This window comes from Labrus bergylta, chromosome 11 (assembly GCF_963930695.1).
Source record: "Labrus bergylta chromosome 11, fLabBer1.1, whole genome shotgun sequence".
NCBI classification, from domain to species: domain Eukaryota; kingdom Metazoa; phylum Chordata; class Actinopteri; order Labriformes; family Labridae; genus Labrus; species Labrus bergylta.
Genome location: NC_089205.1, coordinates 6,426,688 through 6,445,020, shown reverse-complemented (window position 1 = coordinate 6,445,020; position 18,333 = coordinate 6,426,688). Strand labels below are relative to the sequence as shown.

General features: G+C 38.8%; 2 protein-coding genes across 3 annotated transcripts; both read left to right on the top strand.

The window, feature by feature from the left end:
• Nucleotides 1-734: 734 nt before the first annotated feature.
• On the top strand, nt 735-3,699 carry LOC109989291 (dehydrogenase/reductase SDR family member 13). Its single transcript, XM_065960738.1, has 5 exons — nt 735-933; nt 1,756-1,878; nt 2,282-2,401; nt 2,686-3,012; nt 3,098-3,699. The coding sequence occupies exons 1-5, from the start codon at nt 810-812 to the stop codon at nt 3,355-3,357; spliced, it is 954 nt and encodes a 317-aa protein (XP_065816810.1). The 5' UTR covers nt 735-809; the 3' UTR covers nt 3,358-3,699.
• A 9,015-nt stretch (nt 3,700-12,714) lies between these two features.
• On the top strand, nt 12,715-17,035 carry LOC109989270 (dehydrogenase/reductase SDR family member 13). Of its 2 annotated transcripts, none has more exons than XM_020640956.3 (5): nt 12,715-12,896; nt 13,359-13,477; nt 13,956-14,079; nt 14,166-14,492; nt 15,427-17,035. In XM_020640956.3, the coding sequence occupies exons 1-5, from the start codon at nt 12,770-12,772 to the stop codon at nt 15,681-15,683; spliced, it is 954 nt and encodes a 317-aa protein (XP_020496612.1). In that variant the 5' UTR covers nt 12,715-12,769; the 3' UTR covers nt 15,684-17,035. The 2 variants fall into 2 exon arrangements, with proteins under 2 accessions (XP_020496612.1, XP_020496611.1); XM_020640955.3 differs by having other exon boundaries at nt 13,326-13,477.
• Nucleotides 17,036-18,333: the final 1,298 nt, after the last annotated feature.

Here is an 18,333-nt window from a genome sequence, read left to right as displayed (position 1 = left end):
CTTCTGTTAACACAAATGTCTTGTATCATGGATGTGAAAAGGATAAAAAAAAACTACGACCTTAGTGTAAAATTCATGACACGACCCACAAATCATGACAGTTTCAGTTTCCCAATCTTGATCCCTTTTCACCACTAGAGGGCAGCGTGTGAGTGCAGAGTGCAATGGAAAATCTCCATCTATCGGATGAACTCAGGGATATTTGGACAATTTGTAAATTATGTTGTCTATAGGTTTTTTTGGCCATCAATTTAAAAAAAAAAACAGTTTTGAAGACTGCAGTGGAGATTCATGAGGCTGCTGAGGCCCTTGGCTAACATTCACAATGGGCCCCTCCAACCAGAGTATGTTACAAATAACCTGACAGTGTGACGGCAGTTACTGCCTAATGTGAAGATATATAAAGAGCATTAAAAACCAGAATAATAATATGGTAAACACATGATCTGTCCTAAACAATAAATGAACTCCCCCTCTCTCTCTCTCGTGACTTTCATTGTGGGAGGAGATTTAAATTATTAGACATGTTCGGTCCTTCCGGTCTGCTGTACCGTGATAACAGAGCTCCACAGTGACCCGCCCAGAGGAGTGTTGTGTGTGTGTGTGTGTGTGTGTGTGTGTGTGTGTGTGTGTGTGTGTGTGTGTGTGTGTGTGTGTGTGTGTGTGTGTGTGTGTGTGTGTGTGTGTGTGTGTGTGTGTGTGTGTGTGTGTGTGTGTGTGTGTGTGTGTGAGTGAGTGAGTGAGTGAGTGAGTGAGTGAGTGAGTGACTTTCTCTCTGTCAGTGTGCAGTGTGACGCTCAGCCTTCAACATGTATCTGCTGCTGGTGCTCGGAGCGGGGGTCATCGCCGCTTACGTTTTCCGTGAGATAGTGGTGAAGGGGAAGAAGTTCACCAGCACGGTGAAGCTGCACGGAAAGACCGCGATAGTGACAGGTGAGAGAAGAGTGCGCAATGAGGAAGGCAGCATAGATCATAATAAACACCGGTTCTCTTTTATGTTCTGGTAGTTGAGATATTCAGCGCATTGCGAAACAGGAAACGGCGCAATTGATCTACAACCATTTTTACTTAATTTGCATTAAGAGGCTCTTTTGTATTCCTGCATAGATCTGCTGAACATCATTTTAAATAATGTGTATTTTATGCAAATTTGTTTCCATTTGGCAGCATGCAAAGAAGACTTTAAGGACACATGTAAGAGTAAAGTAAAGGGCAGAATAGTTATTGACCATGTGATATCATCTCAGATGATGTTTTTGACTTATAAATGAGAAAGTTGTCCTCTAATATTTCAGGTCTTTATACATTTTGTCACTTGTAACCAAAGTTCAGTTCAAGACATTTGATTTTTCAAATAAGTTTTGAATATATATTTCATTGAAGTTAGAGTGGGTTATTTGTGAGACACTGTATGTGTGAGCATCAGTTCAGAGGGTGAGAAAATAATAGTTTGTGAAACAAGAAGTGATTTGAATACATTTCTTGAAGCTTGTTATGTGTATAGTTATGACTGCAGTTTTGGATTGAGTTGTTCTAAATCTGTAATTTAATTTTGACGCCATATCCCTAATATCTTCATAAATGTATGAAGCTGTAATGACATCACACACACACACGTGCTGATCTGGAGCCTTTTGATGATCATATAATAAGATATAAGCAGCCTTGTTTTAAGGTATAAGTGCTGTAGTTTCCCTTCAGTTAGACTTGTAAATAAAACATGTATCACCTGTGTCTCCCTTATTTCACCTGCAGGCAGTAACACAGGGATCGGGAAGGAGACGGCCATAGATCTGGCTAAAAGAGGAGCTCGAGTAGTTCTGGCCTGTCGCAGTAAACAGAGAGGAGAGGCTGCTCTGGAGGATGTCAAGAAGGTGAGCAGAAAAATAATTGACCTCAGGATTTACAGCTACGTCCCAACAAGGAGAATGTGTTCTATGCTTCACTGACGATACTTGGCATGTAATTGGACTTGAGCTTGTATTGCGCTTTTCTAGTCTTCTGACTACTCGAAGTGCTTTTACACCGCATGTCACACCTACACATTCACACACTGATGGTAGAGGCAAGAAACTGGTGAAAAAATGTTGCTGCAGGAGTTGGTGATCGAATCCCCGACCTTCCGGTTGAGAGGCGACCGACTCTACCAAATTATTTTTTTCACGAATGTACCAATTTTATTTTCATGAATGTACCAATGTCAGGAAGAAACATATACCAGTGCTTCTTTTTTTCATATTTAGTCTGTCTGTAAAAATAAAATGTCCACTATCTCTTGCAGGCGAGCGGCAGCATGCAGTGTTCATGCAGTTGGATCTCGGGAGTCTGAAGTCAGTTCGCAGTTTTGCTGAAACCTTCCTGAAGTCTGAGTCCAGACTGGACCTCCTCATCAACAATGCAGGTGGGGCGGGTCACTTTAACTTTCTGGGGCTGTGTGTCACTTTGTTATAGTTGATCACTTGCCGTAAAGTTATGTATTTGAGTTGGAGGACTGTGGGATGTATGACTAAATTTTTTTTTTTTAAATACTAAAAATAGATCCCAATGGATTAAAAAAATGAAATTGTTCTGGGTTGAAGATCACATCGACCCTCGTCGTGACTCAATAGTGTGGAGAAATGATTTTGCTCTTTGTGTTGCTTTGTCTAGAAACAAGATTAATGTTTCTTCATATTCTTGTCACAGGGATTTACATGCAGGGTCGGACTGAAGACGGATTTGGGATGATGTTTGGGGTCAATCACATCGGTCACTTCCTCTTAACTAACCTGCTGCTGGAGTGTCTGAAGGCGTCGGGGCCCAGCAGGGTGGTCAACCTGTCGTCCGTGGGTCATAACTTTGGGAATGTGGACTTTGACTGCCTGAACAAGCACAAAGCTCTGGGACTGGGAACGTCGTTCATGCAGGTGCTTCAGGTTTACTCCGACAGCAAGCTGTGCAACGTCCTCTTCAACCACGAGCTCGCCAAGAGGCTGCAGGGGACTAAGGTCACGTGCTACTCCCTCCATCCAGGTGAGTGGATCATGGATCTATGTCAGTGTTTTCCTAATGACAATATTTCAGGGCTTCCCAAAACACTTAATTTGTTGTTTTTCAGGAGCGATCAACTCTGACCTGGCAAGAAACATGGGCTCTCTTACTCATCTCATCTTGAAGCCCATCACTATGTTCTTCTTCAAGAACACGGTCCAGGGAGCCCAGACCACCCTGCACTGCGCTCTGCAAGAGGGAATCGAACATCTGAGCGGGCGTTACTTCTCCAACTGCACCGTGAGGGAAGTGTACGCCAAAGCGAAGGACGACGCTGCATCCAAGAAGCTGTGGGAGCTCAGCGAGAGGATGTGTGGGCTCGCTTAGAGAGCTGTTAACAGCCTGCAATTAAAACAAATCACGCATTCTTGATATTAACTATTGGAAGATATCTGAATTGAGCCGAGACATTTTATGAACAAGTGAGCTGATCAGGAGAGTTTCAGTTGGGTGAGCACTTTACTGCCACTCCTCTGTGCTGATAAAACAAAGAGAGACCATCACAACTAGCAGGACAGTCCATTTTTTACAGCACATATTAATTAATAACCCTGTTTTTATAAGAGCTGTTGTAAATGTAAAACATTCCCAAATAATAAACAGATGTATTAATGCTTTGTATGTTGAATTATTCATGACTAATATCAATAAAACAATCACTTTACTGTCTGTGCATGGGCCTTTTTTTATAGGGTTGGGTTCCTGCATAAACACAACTAAATCTTTTTAACTATGCTCATTGTTTGACTTGAACGGTTTCTTGATTCACCAGTTTCACTGGGCAGGCTTTGTTTGAAGAAGGTGTGGTCAGGTATTACAAGTTTATTATGTCATTAATCAGTGAAAGAATAAGAATCTGAAGACAGATGATCATATATTCAAACATACCTGCAACACAAAAAGAACTTCAAATATTAAGCTTAGCTGGATATTTCTGTTATGGGGTAGCGTGGTTCTCAGAAAGTAAACAGCTATACCTTTGTGTGTGCCAATCATCCTTTTAATTGTCTAGTTAATAGAAAATGCTGCACGAAAATAATAACTTTTTGGGGGGGTTTTCTAAGTTTATTTTGGGGCTTTTTATGCATGTATTTAGAGATAGCCTCCGTACATGGGACACGAACCACTATGCCACAAGTGCCACAAAATTAATAACATTTAAAAAAAATTTAATCTCATTTTTCATTCCTAGTGCGTCCAGCATGACAAATAAAGGGGAGACATCAAGGTAACAATAATGCAGATTTATTTACAAAAACAAAAACATTTTATTGCACACAGAGATGAGGTTTGGATGTCAGTAGAGTCAGGAGAGTAGGTGAGGTAACAAACAGCAGACTTGCAGTAGGTGGCAGTTTTTAAAGTGAGTGTGAGCATTGGGCCCAGGCTGATTGGACAGCCATGCCTTCTAATAACATGTACCTGCAACACGAAATGAGAAGGCACATCCTAACAGACCAGGGGGCTGTCACTAGAAAAAAAGACATGTGGACATGTATTGGTGGAGAGTGGGGCTGCTACACACTTCTACACAGGGAGCGCACCAGAGCGGTTGGGGGTTCTATGCCTTGTTGAAGGGCACCTCGGCAATACTCTGGAAGTGCCCTGGCACCTCTCCAGTTACCAGAACAACTTCTGAATTTTGGGTCTTGGTTCCCAATCGAAGTCCCTACAGACTGAGCTACTGCCACCATCCTGCGTCTTGCACTGTCATGTCAAATATGGTCTGAAAAATATTCAGAGAAGTCTAGAAATATGTTTCATTTTGAATATAGAAAATAGTAACATATTAAATAACATATTTAATAGACAGTAGATATCAAGCAGAATATTTTACTTTCTTAAAGCATAAAACTGGAACTCCAGTCCTATGAATGCACTAAATATTGCATTAACGGTTTTTTTTTCCTACAAGTAGGTCAACACCAATTACATTCAAGAAGAATTCATGGATAATTTTGAATGAATGAATTGTCTTATACCGCTGAAGTCACAGTAACATTTCATGACATTTATGAACAGATGGGACTGTGCTTATGATGGTTACAAATGATCTTTTAAGAGTGGCTCATATTGGTGTATGCTCTGTCCTGGTGCTGCTGGATTTAAGTGCAGCATTTGATACAGTCGACCATAAAATTCTGATTGAGAGGCTGCAGCACTGGATTGGTTTATCTGGGACAGCTCTGATGTGGTTTTACTCTTATTTAACAGATCGTAAATGTTTTGTGTCTATCGATGATCATGCTCCCTCTCACTTCACAGTGATTTGTGGAGTCCCTCAAGGGTGGATACTGGGACCAATTGGATTCTCCCTCTATATGCCCCTTCATACGCCACATTACAAACAGACAAAACAGCTGAATGAATCAGTCCTCTCTGGCTCAGAATTCAGCTGAAAGACTTTTTGTCATGATTTGGTCTTATGTTGTAGGTTGTATTTTGTTTATATCAAAGTTTAGGTTTCCTTTTTGTTATGTATCCTAGTGTTGCTTGTTTCCCTTGTGTGTTTTTGTATTAATGTTTCATAGTTTAGTCTTTAGTGTTTCCTGTTGTATTTGGTCATTTCTTATCCCAGTGTTCTATGTTCTAGTGTGTATTATTGTTTACGTTGAGTTCTCTGTGTCTTTAGTGTTTCAGGATTTATTTTGTTTTGTCCTCGGTGTTTCCTGTCTTGTGTTTTCTCCCTGCCTCTGCTGTGTGTTTCCCTCCAGCCTTGATTTCCTTCACCTGTGTCTTGTTGGGCTCACCTGTGTTTGATAACCCCTGTCTATATAGTCTCAGTGTTCCTTCCCCCTTGTTGTCAGATCATTGTTGTATGTTGGTGTTGAATGTAAGTTGTTGCGTGTCAGGCTTCCTTGTTATTTCGTTGTTGCTCTCAGTTTTATTTACCCTTGATGGTTTTTTCAGTTGAACATTATTGAATATCAATCTAGTGAGTTTTGTTATGCCTTTTTGTTTTCAATAAATACTTTTAGTTTAATTCTGCACTTGGGTCCACCTTCTTATTTCTCTCCACTGCGTGACACTATTAACAAAAACTAAGAAAGGAGAACATATTGTTTAATGACCTTACACTGGCAACCAGATGCTTTTAGAAATGGTTTTAAGGTTTTAGTTCTCACTTTTAAAACACTACACGGTCTTGCCCCAGAATCTGAACTGCAGCTTTCCCCTTACCAGCTAGTGCACAGCCTGAGATCCTTAGGCAGGAACCTCCTAACTGTTCCCACTTCAAACTTAATGACCAAAGGAGACAGCGCATTAGCTCCTCGGCTGTTAAAAGACTTGCCTGAGGATCTCAGATCAGCTACGTTTGTACCCTCTTTTAAATCACTTTTGAAAACAATTTTTATTCGGTAGGCTTTCATGTAGTCCTGGTTTTAGCCATAACTAATCTTGTAAAATCAAGACTCATGATGTTACATGTGGTTGTGATGACAGTTATTCTCCAGGACTTTCCTTTCCTCAGAGGTCAACACATGATGGTCAGGTTTGCTGCTTTTCAGTATCAACACATGATCATATGACTTAATCTGTACAACTACAGACATCATGGTCTATAAAGGTAGAAAGATTTAATAAGAGAATAACTTGTTGGCAGGGAAAGTACAAGAACCATAAACCATGATTTAAAAATAAAATAAAAGCTGCACAGAGGAAGTTAAACCTGCTCTGATGTGTCTGTTGTTCTCATTTTGGATCCATGGGTGATCCCTAATTCAGTTGATAGTTAATCGCTGTATACAAAGCTGGACTACCATCTGGCCAGTGAATTAATCTGTTTGTTTTGGCACCTGTGCTGTGTTGGTGAAAGGGGAATTAAAGTATTTCTAAACTTGGTCCCTGGTTTTACACGTCTTGGGTACGAAATGACTTAGACACATAAAGAAACACTAAACACTGAAAAACAAAACTAGAAAAGACCAAATCATGACAATGCTTAACTTGGGTTAAACACAGTATTTGTTCATGACGAAGTTTCACAGAAATACTAACAGATAGCAGCAGCATTAGACTGCAGCTCTGTGTTCTGTGTGGTAAAATGACTGTTTTTATCAATGGAGTTTGGTGACTCTAATTAGATCATTGAAATTAATGTTTCTGGCATCTTCCTCTTTAACAAAAAGGTCTATCACTGTATCAATCCTTTCTGAAATGTTGTCAAAGCCTTAAAATGAACTTTATTCACAAATCATGAACGTGATTTACTCCAAAATTAGTAAAAAATGGGCCCAGGATTAAAAAAACAGGAATTTTCTAAGAAGATCATTTTAAGCATTGAGGAGGGTACTCTTTTAACAACATTTGTGAACCGTTGAAATGTGTTTTAATTCAATAGCAGCACATTATGCAGATGTAACGTTGTAGACATAACTTCCTACGGGCAGTAGACAGCGAACTAAAACAAAAAAACTCAACAAAGAGGGAACTGTAGTGACATGTTTGAGCTGTAACTGCTCTTATCTTCTGTGAGGAGTCTTTTTAAAAGAGACACTTTGGAGCATAAAAAATAAAAAATGAGTGCCTTTCATGTAAACCCAGACATGAGGCAGTGATCAACGTGGAACCTGTGATCAGTGTGACTCACAGACAGATCTGACGCTCACTGACCACAATGAGTTTAAATGATGCATGTGTTGAAGTTTTGTAATTTTGGGCTTTTGACGTAACATTCAAAATCATAGTCAGAACATCTTACAACGCCGAAAGAGATTACACAGACATGATTCTGTACATTTCTTTTGGATCTTATTTGATTGATTTTAACATAATCTTCTCTGTGATTGTTTATGGTTTGTTTTGATTATGCTTACAGTTACTATTTCAATACATCTTTTCCTCTTTGACTTGACGCTTTTAATGTCTTGTGTGCAGCACTTTGAATCGCCTTGTAGCTGAAATGTGCTATATAAATAAACTTGCCTTCCTTCCTGGGAAAATCAGTGCTTACCTACAGACTCTAACCAAACACAGTGTCCGAACATTAAATCTGCTTCTGTCTATACTGTTGAAGCTTTTCCACTGATTGGTATGCGTTCTTGCTCTCTGCAAAACACAAATGAAAAGAAGCAATGACTAACTGAAACTGAAATATGTGTGGTTACAAAGCTCACATGCAGCAGTTGTTTGGACATTTCCATTTCAGTTTAATACCGATGAGGAGGTGCTTTATTCTTTCAAAATCAGTACATCACTCAAGTCTCTCATTTGCTACAAAATGGGTTTACAAATCTATAAGAAGAGCTAATAAATTAAAGGTGCTCTATGTAGATTTGGTAGAGAAATGTGAAAGTTGGAGAAATTTACACAAACTGTCCTCAGAGGAACATTTGGTCCCTGGAAAAGTGTTTGAAGATAAAATGCTATGCAAGAAGTTAATGTGGGGGGCACCCAACAGTGAAACCTCTCCTGGTAGCTTTTTAGCTCCAAACAGTGTCTCAGGGACCCATAAAGAATAAAGTTTGTGTATTTAGTTATTTAGAAAATATAGCATAGAATTGTTTCACTTCTCCAACTTTCAAATTTAACTACCAATGTGAAACTGAACACAGTTTTATCTACATGTCATGCTAACTTGCAGTCCCACCCGCAGCTCTCAGCTGGTATGCTGCGGCCTGATAAACCACACAGATAACGTTGCCATGTAACTTATAGAGATCATGAGAATGCCTTTCAGCAGGGATCCTGCTCAGGCAGGCCTGATTACTCAACACTATGATCTCTATGAATACAACTCTCAGCCAATGGTGTGTCTCCAAATGAGAGAGACATTCTGATTGGGTTTTTCTTTTACATAACAGAGGAAAGTGACAACTGTATGATATCTTGATGTTACTAAATAAAGTAACAGGCACACCATTCAAAAATTCTGGACATGCCTCTGTCTGAAGCTACATAGTAACATAGTTTTTTAGCTACCACAGTGGAACAGGTTTAAGCCATATAGCTAAGATTCACTTGAGAAAAGTTTAGTTTGGTTGACTAAACCTTCTTAGTAAAAGAGGTTCTCTCAACCCGAAGGTCGGGGGTTCGATCCCCAGCCCCTGCAGCAACTTGTCTGATGTGTCCTTGGGCAAGACACATAACCCCAAGTTGCTCCCGCTGCTTCATCAGCGATGTATACATAAGAATGGGATTAGTTACTTCTGATAGACACTTTACAATACAAATACATTTTGCTTTAGGGCTGTTTTCTGACCCAGGACCAGCAGAAACTCAGACTACTATACAGACATGAACACATTGTGTTCAGTCAATTTGATATTCGTGTGACTCAAGTTGCACAGAACACTTTGGATGCAACAGTGGGATTTGTAGTTTTTTTTCCAGCTTTTTCTTTGGAGAGCTTTGCTCAAGGCTAAAATGTGGAATGAAGGTTTTGTCTTTGCAACTAAAATTAAGAATTGTGCCAATAAAATCGATATTTCTTTCATTGATCATGGAACTCAGTCATTGCTAAAGTCAAACTCAATGCTAAAGTCATAGTAAATGAACTCACACATCCTGTTTGATCCTATTGATTTTGGTTATTTCCTGCACTTCACTCTTCACCCCTTTAAGATTAAGACCAGTGAAACCTGATGGTTGAGTCATCATGACTAGACAACTTTCATTAGTGTAGAGATGTGTTTGTGTGTATAAAGTGCACACACACCAATGAGCAGATAACTCCACACATCATCAAATATATCAGCATAACTGTGTGTAAAAGTTTACTTTGTTTCAGTAATACTCAACATGAGTCATATCCTCCAAATACCTTTATACAAACTTAACAGCAAGTATGACATTATGATTATGAGTTATTAAATATGCATCCTACTATACATTTGATATCATTGGACTATTTGGAAATAGCAGCATGATTAATACATGTTTAAGAATGTTGGTTGCCATTAAACACCAGGACAAACAAATCAGTGTTTTATTTGTGTTATCCTTTAGAGTTTAAAAAAGACTTGAGATGCACTGATCAATTTTTTTTCAGTTCCAATCCTGATACCGATACTGATATTTGTTATCATAACTAACAATGTTATTGTTGTTGTTTGTAATTTGTGTGAGGCTACACAAGGTTGTTGTAAATCCAGCATTGCATTGTGCTGGCTTCACATACAAACAGGAAGCAGCAACAGCCCAGGTTTTCAAATTAAAAGTTTTAAACTGAAGTGTACGATTTGTACTTTTGATCACATAGAAGAAGCTGTTCCATCTCCTCTGAATGTCGTCATGGAGACGATTTGTTGACACTTCTTACAGTTCAGTTTGAACGTCTTCAGAGTGAGACTGTACAAGCTGAGAATGTTTAAATGCCCCAACCATCTTTCTTGACCTGGAACGTTGATTGGCACGTCTGATATCTGATACGTCAACAAATTCTGTCAATATAACCTGATACCGATATTAGATCGGATTGGTCCCAAACCCTTAAAAAATACCCCTTTAAAGAATGACTACCTACAAATTATCATGTTATATCTAAATCTGTTTATGTTAGGCAGAGAGACTAGATTGTTCGGAGGGTTTCCTAACATGAACTTAAAGATCAGCTAAAAGAGATACAGGTCGAGTAACTATTTAATAAGGATGGTAAAGGGGATTCAGGATTGGAGAGCAAGCAGGATTCAAAATCAGAAGAAACACTGCAACCAATGAATATAAGTAAACGCCTGTTGATTTGATCCTGGGGTTTCTCTCTAACCTCTTGCCTACATTATTGTCACGACTGCTAAACAAACTTCATTATCTAAAGGCTCAAATGCATTCCTCGACATCATCACAGGCCACACCTACACACACACACACACACACACACACACACACACACACACACACACACACACACACACACACACACACAGAGACACTCCAAACAACATAAAATCACGTTACCCACACACTGCTGTAGAACTAGTTTTCCTACAGCATCGTTGTCTCGTTTGTCTGGAAAAAAAAACAAAAAACTCAAAGTCACTCCAGTAAAAGAAAGCTTTGCATACTGTAAATAAACACTGGATTATTACTTGTGTACAATACACTTTTTACACATCCTCTCTGTATTTTATGCAGACAACATTTGCACACATCCAAGGTAATGTTGTGCACATTCCTGCAAAACTTTACAACGCTTATTTCACTTAAAATAATTTCCATCCAAATTTATTTAAGTTATATCTTATCTTAAAAAAAAATTGAAACATTGTTATTCTTTAAGCTTTTATTAATTCATATTTTGTTATGTTTTTGAACCCAATCATATGGAAGATGAAGCACTGCTGCTGACTTGATTTCTATTTTTTTGTTTAATCTTTTGTACCAAAACCAAAACCACAATTCAAATTCATTCTATGTGCCCTACATTACAAACTTTTTGACAAGATAAATCAGTTACAGTATTTCAGGCACTCCGCTCTCCATGACGATAACGTTATGACTAAGCAAACCATAGTCATAATGGTTATTGTTTCTGATTTACTCTACTTATCTTTTACAGTCCAGAGGTGCAGCCACTCATTCACTTTTTTTCTTGCCACTTTTAGAATACTACCTCTACTAATGGGGTCTAACAATCTTAATAAGTAAAGTGAGTATAATATATCTGAACACTGCTGCTTACAGTGTGTTTTATGCAATGCCATTGCTGTAAGTCAACATTGTTTTAGCCACAAACAGTGATTAAGCATACTATTTCAAAGCACCCTTGTCAAAGTTTAAAGTACTGATTTGATTTTTGCCAGCCAACTCCAAGCAATGACTCTGGAAACAGTGAGAACTGTTGATAAACATCTCATCCTGTTTTGGGCTTTGTTTCCTGTTTTGCATTACTTCAGGCACAAACAAGATACAACATAACACAGGGGAAATAAGTATTCAAATGGAAATCATATGCTAAAGGAATATAAAAAATAAGGGACAAAAAACTAACCATTGCAACTAGTGAAATGATACTTATCTAGATACCTATTAATTAATCAATCAAAGTACCGGATGGACTTTTACTTTAGTTAATTCAAATAAAAACAATAAACAAAATAAAAAATAATCTTTCAAAGACTGAGACATCAGATTGATGCATTAAAGAGGTTTTTAAATATGTCTTTGCTTTAAGTTCTGGGTTGAATGAATAAAACGAAAAGAAGGGTAGTTAACCTAAAATCATCAATAAATATATTTCCCCAATATAATAAAAGAGTTTCGAGATGTGCAACTCATATTTAGAAAAAAATATATTAGTCACATGTTTAAGAGTAATAAAGTGATAACATTAGTGGAATTTAATTATTTATGTAAGATATTGTTTTGGTTTGTGTTTACGCTAAAATAATCAAAAGATCTGTGGTTGTAACTATCCACATATATAGAGATAATTGAATTTATTTATTTTTGACTTGAATAAATGGCGACATCTTCCGGTTGAGACTCGCTTAACAAGGAAGCACTAAACGGAAGTTGCTCAAATTTATTGAATCGGACTGTCCTTCAAAAAAAAATATTTGTGATTTATCTGTAACCAAATTTACAAAGTATTTTGTGTTATCTTGCCACTTTGAAAATAAGAATATCACGTATCAATTATTTATAATAATCTGCTAATAATAGGCTCAACAAAGAGTATAACATGTTTTTTGCAAGACCACAAAGATTTTATTTTGAAAGTCTAGACCGGGATAATAAGTTAACTGTCGAGCGCTGATTCTTGAAATCTTCACCGGTAGCTTTTCTTCAAGTTACAAAGATGTCGCTGCTGCTTTGCCTCGTAGCGGGAGCAGTTTCCTTTTATGTGATACTTTACTACGGTGTGTTCAGAGGAGCCAGGTACTCAAGTTCAGTGAAGCTAAAGGGGAAGACGGCCATTGTTACAGGTAACAGATTAACCTGTTAGCTTTGTTGACATCTTAGCTGTACGCTAATGTTTATTATGCGGGGATGACACGGACAGGTACCCGGATGTTGTCACAAAATCACATTATAAGATACAAACTGTTTTTTCCGATATCATTTAATACATTTACTGTCAGAGCAACAGAATAAACACAGATGCTATGTAGTGTATTAAACACAGTTGATATGTAAAATAATGATGTTAAATAAGCAAGATTGTGAAGTGAAGATAGTTTTGAAGTAGTTCCTGCCAATTATACAATAAAACTATTTTTGTTTCACATAAAAAACCTGAAGTTTAACATTTTATACATGTTTGATAACATTATTGTCTTCTGCCAGATTATTTGGTGCTGAAAAACAAAATAAAATGCCTTTATTTTGAAGTGACATGCTGCTCTTTACCACAGGGTTTAATGTATCTGAATTATTGACCAACACAGGAAGCAACACTGGCATTGGGAAGGCGACGGCGCTGGATTTGGCGAGGAGAGGAGCCAGAGTGATCCTGGCCTGCCGCAACAAGGAGAAGGCTGAGACGGCTGCTTACGACATCCGCAGAGTCAGTTGTCTGTATAAAGATGCTGCTGTTGCTGTGGCTGTTTTCTAGGAAGAGCTCTAACAAGTCCAGTGCAGAAGATTATACTAGGGCTGCACAATTAATCACAGTTTCATCGTCATGGAGATATGAGCATTCGCAATAATCACAAAAAGATAAATTTATGACAATAAATGAGAAAGCACCTGTTGGATTGAGGTTCAAGTAAAATGTTTTCGTATTTACTACATTTTCATGCAGTCAGATAAAGCTCAAGGTAGCCATCAGCTACGCTCCAATTAATTGGTACCAACAAATAGAGAAAATAAACTGTTCCTGGATTTATTTTTGCATTAAAGGGGTCGGAAAAAAGGTGGAAACACAGTTTGTTATGTTCAACATGAATATTAGAAACATTATTTTAAATACTGAAACATTTTTAAAAGAACATTTGTTTGTTTGTGAAAGACAGTCAGACTGACTCAGCATGAATGTCCTTTAGGAGACTGGGAACAATCAGGTGGTGTTCATGCAGTTGGATCTAGCGAGTTTGAAGTCCGTTCGAAGCTTTGCCGAAAACTTCCTGAAGACTGAACCCAGACTGGACCTCCTCATCAACAACGCAGGTGAGGCAGTGAAAGCATAGTGCCTCTCCATGGCAAAATATTTAAAGAAACCAAAGTTTTTTTAATTCCCACGCTCTGTGCCTCAGGTGTGATGGGGCCAGGACAGACTGAGGATGGTTTTGGCATGGCGTTCGGTGTGAACCACCTGGGTCACTTCCTGCTCACTAACCTCCTCCTGGAGCGTCTGCAGAAGTGCGGTCCCAGTCGGGTGGTCAACGTCTCTGCTCTTCTGCATCGCCTGGGCAGCATCGACTTCCCTCTTCTAGCCTCCAAGAAGGATTTGGTGTCCGGTCAGTCCACCTGGCACAACTTTCAGGCCTACAGCAGTAGCAAGCTGTGTAATGTGCTCTTTACCAGGGAGCTGGCCAACAGGCTGGAGGGCACCAGCGTCACCTGCTACAGTCTGCACCCAGGTACATTCTCACTGCTCAGCTTGTACAGGACGTTTGTGTTATCTAACAGATTCTCAGGAAGCTACTTTGGACTTCAGGATCAGACTGGGATGTAGTTTCAGTTTGATCATCTGATTTTAAGCTGATTTTTAACTCTTACAACAACTAATAGAGCACTTGCAGAAATAAATTAAACTTTAATTGTTAAACATCACTGCAAATTATTAGTATGGGCATTTAAAAAATGCATGAAGGCATGAAGCATTACATTTCTTTTATACAAAAAAACCCCCTCAATAAAACAGCTGAGAATAAAGCACAAACTTTGGCTTAACGACTTTAAGGTACAATATCTAGAATTTTATTATAATTTTACACACAAATATCTAAATTAATCAAAAATGGACTAAACATTTGTCATATTTTTTTTTTGTTGAGTACTTAAATAACCTTGAATATTTCTGATAGTCATCAAAGCCAGAGAAATCCCTAACTTTATAGTTAACGGGACGCGTTTTTTTGTGGCGGCTGTCATGACAGACATGACATGTTTTTCGTTGCCGTGGAAACATCGTATGCTACATTGAAGACCGCTGCATAAGGAAGCAAGAACTGCTATTGAAAGCTGCTGTAGATTTCTATCTTATAATGGTGGTGTATGTGGGCCATGGCACATTTTTAACTGCAATACCACGACTGACCACCAGGCAAAATCTGAACCAAGGCTGAGCAGCCGTGCCATTACCAGGTTTTATCAATCCCTGGAAAAAAGCTACTCTGCTTGCATACATTACCCAGAAGGACATTTTTGTTTAAAGGGAAGGTTCTGCTGGGAACACATGTCGAACTTAAAGAACAAAGAAATCTTGTGGGTCTGAGACTCTCTCTCATTGGCTAACTGTTTCCTGCCTGTTTCCTAAAACATTACAAACAAATAAATCATTTCTTCCTCCAGGAGTCATCTACACAGAACTGTGTCGCAGTATGAGCCTCTGGCAGCAGCTCCTCTTGTCTCCTTTTGCCAAGCTCTTCTTCCTTGACCCTGAGGGGGGGTCCCAGACCACTTTGCACTGTGCCCTGCAGGAGGGGATCGAACCTCTCAGTGGGCGCTACTTCTCTAGCTGTGCTCTGCAGCAAGTTGGGACCCGGGGACGAGATGATGCTCTGGCTAAGAAGCTGTGGGAAGTGAGTGAGAGGTTAACCGGCTTATGATGAGAGACTGAGACCTGATCTAGGAGTTCTGAGGACTCTGTGGGACTCATCAGAGACGTCTCAGGCCTCAGGTCTGCTTTCTTATGGTCCTATAAGAGCAGATGGGCCTTTGACAGCACACAAAGCGTTAAAATGTTTTTATATTTCTGTTACCTGCTTGCGCTCCTTATAATTTCCTTTTATCAGATGGAAGATGTGACAGAAACAAAGATATGTCATGATTGCCCAAGTGGATTAACAAGATTTTCTCACTTGTGAGGATGATCTTAACCATTTAAACTCCAGCATGGTGGGATTTATACCTGATTAAAAGAGCACAGCACATATGAGGACCTGCAGGAGGTACGAATGAGTGAGGAAAAAGAGACATTATAGTGGATTCATGAGAGAGTACGGGTGTGGAGATTCTTCAAATGCACAGTTCAAGTTATCTTTAGAGATAGAAATTATAATTTTATTTGATTCAAACTATTTTTATGCACAGTCAGCACTATTATACGCACTACTGTTTGGAGATGGACCAAATCTGATGCCTTTCTGCAAGAGCTTTGAAAAATGTAATAGAAGTTTAAATAGATAAATAGTATATGTCTTTCACAAGATAACCCTTGTTTCTACTTTCACTGATGGTTATATATTTAAACCCCTTCAAGGAAGAATGTGCAACATTGTGATCCAGTAGATGTCGCCCTTGTACACCAGCATTAAACTAAAAGAAACTTCTGTTTGGCGCCACCTCCGCTAATCTGAAGCCTCCGCTCTCCTCCAGCAGCACACCTCCAACCCCTCTCCACTCGCATTTGCAAGAAGGAGTTATCAATTAGACTGCACCGTTAAGCGCAAGCGGCGGACAAAATTGTCCATTGCTCAGGCTGCAATTAACTGTCATCTGCTTTGTTGTTTAAGCACGCACATGTTAGCACACTTTGGTTAACTCGTTTATTCATATTGCACATTAATTGACATTGAATGATCGTGATCTAAAGACACTTACAAGACATCAAAATATGAAGTGAGTATGTTCTTTTTATTTTCTCTAGTCTTTGACTAAAACAGCTTTTTTACACAAGGCCGTCCCGTCCATGTAAACACAGCTCTGACAACAGTTCAGCTGGCGGGACTCGGACTATGTGTAAAATGTTGCATATTCTTCCTTTAAATGCAAAGTAATTTTAACAGGAAATTTGCCCTTATCAGTAATGATGCATTACCTTTTAGGACTTCCCAAGTTAAAACAATGTTTGTATGTTTTGTGACTAATATTTTTACTCACATCAAGTCTTTTACATGTATTTCATAAGTTTCTTACACTGAACAAAGAATAAATAAATATTGAAACAACATAAGAAAAATTGTAATTTCTTTCGTGTTTGGTTCTATTGACAGTCATTGGAATGATTTGGATGTATTGGGGTTGGATTATAACTCGTGATAATAATGTTTAAAGGTATTCTTTTCCTTTTAAATTAACCCAAACAAAACCAGGGAGGCCTCTTTTCAATGTTTTGAATTTGGACTTCATTACACAAGGTGTCAGAGTTACATATTACTCCTTTAAAATATGTAAAACAGTGAGACATGTCCTCAAAATTATTCTTTATTACTGTTTTAGCTCCAATAAATGATTTCTCTGTGAAAGCAAATATAATTATTTCATAAAAATAACTGGAGCTAACTTGGATGGTCCATGACAAATGTACTCTATAGAAAAAGGAGCATTACTGCATATTCATCATCATGTATTTATTTATAACATTGTTGTTTGTATTGAGACAATTATGTTGCATTAAAACTGATGCACATGCCACTGCTTTCAAGTTAAACTGCGGCCCCTCTACCTCTTGATGGTCCTGTAAAAACAACAACAACAACAACAACAAAAACCTCACAACCACATGAACATAAGATGAAAAAAAAAGAAAATACAACAAAAGATCCATTTGTTAAATACCCATAATTAGAATATGATATAAACACACCAACAGGACAGAATAGGATCATTCCTGGTAACATAATGGAGGCCTCATTAACATCTGAGAGGCTGCTCATTAAACGACTGAGAGGCTGCTCATATGGATTTTGTCCCCTGTAAAATAAAAGTACAAGTGAAACAGTTTGAATCCATTGGAGGTTGTCTGAGCCTTGTTTGTCCACAAGGGGGCAGTAGCACAGCACAGCTCTAACATCATAAAGCACAGCACAGTGCTGTTTCTTGGCCGTTGTTGCTTGGAGCAAGGTTGTAGAGGACCTTAACCCAGCAGACCTATGGATTCTGTTCATTATGAGCTCTGATTATTAACACGCGTACGCCTCAAAGCCGGGTCAGTGTGTGTGTTAAGAGAGATGCTCTTGTAATTACTCAGTAGGACATTCTTCTGCGCAGGCTTCTCCTTTAACCTCAGTGTTGGTGGGGAGGAACACTCTTTCACGATCGATTCCTATCTCGTCCTGCATTCAACCCCCCCCCCCCCCCCCCCACCCTCCTGCTGTCTCAGCTGCATACTGAAAGGACCTGTGCTAAACTTCAATCCTCCTTGAGTAGCGGCTTTAATGACAACCTTCTCTTCTTCCAGTTATAGTTCAGGACTTCATCTCTCAGTTCGGAGACAAGAGGTCATAAAGTTCAACTTCAACACAAAGAAGAATACCA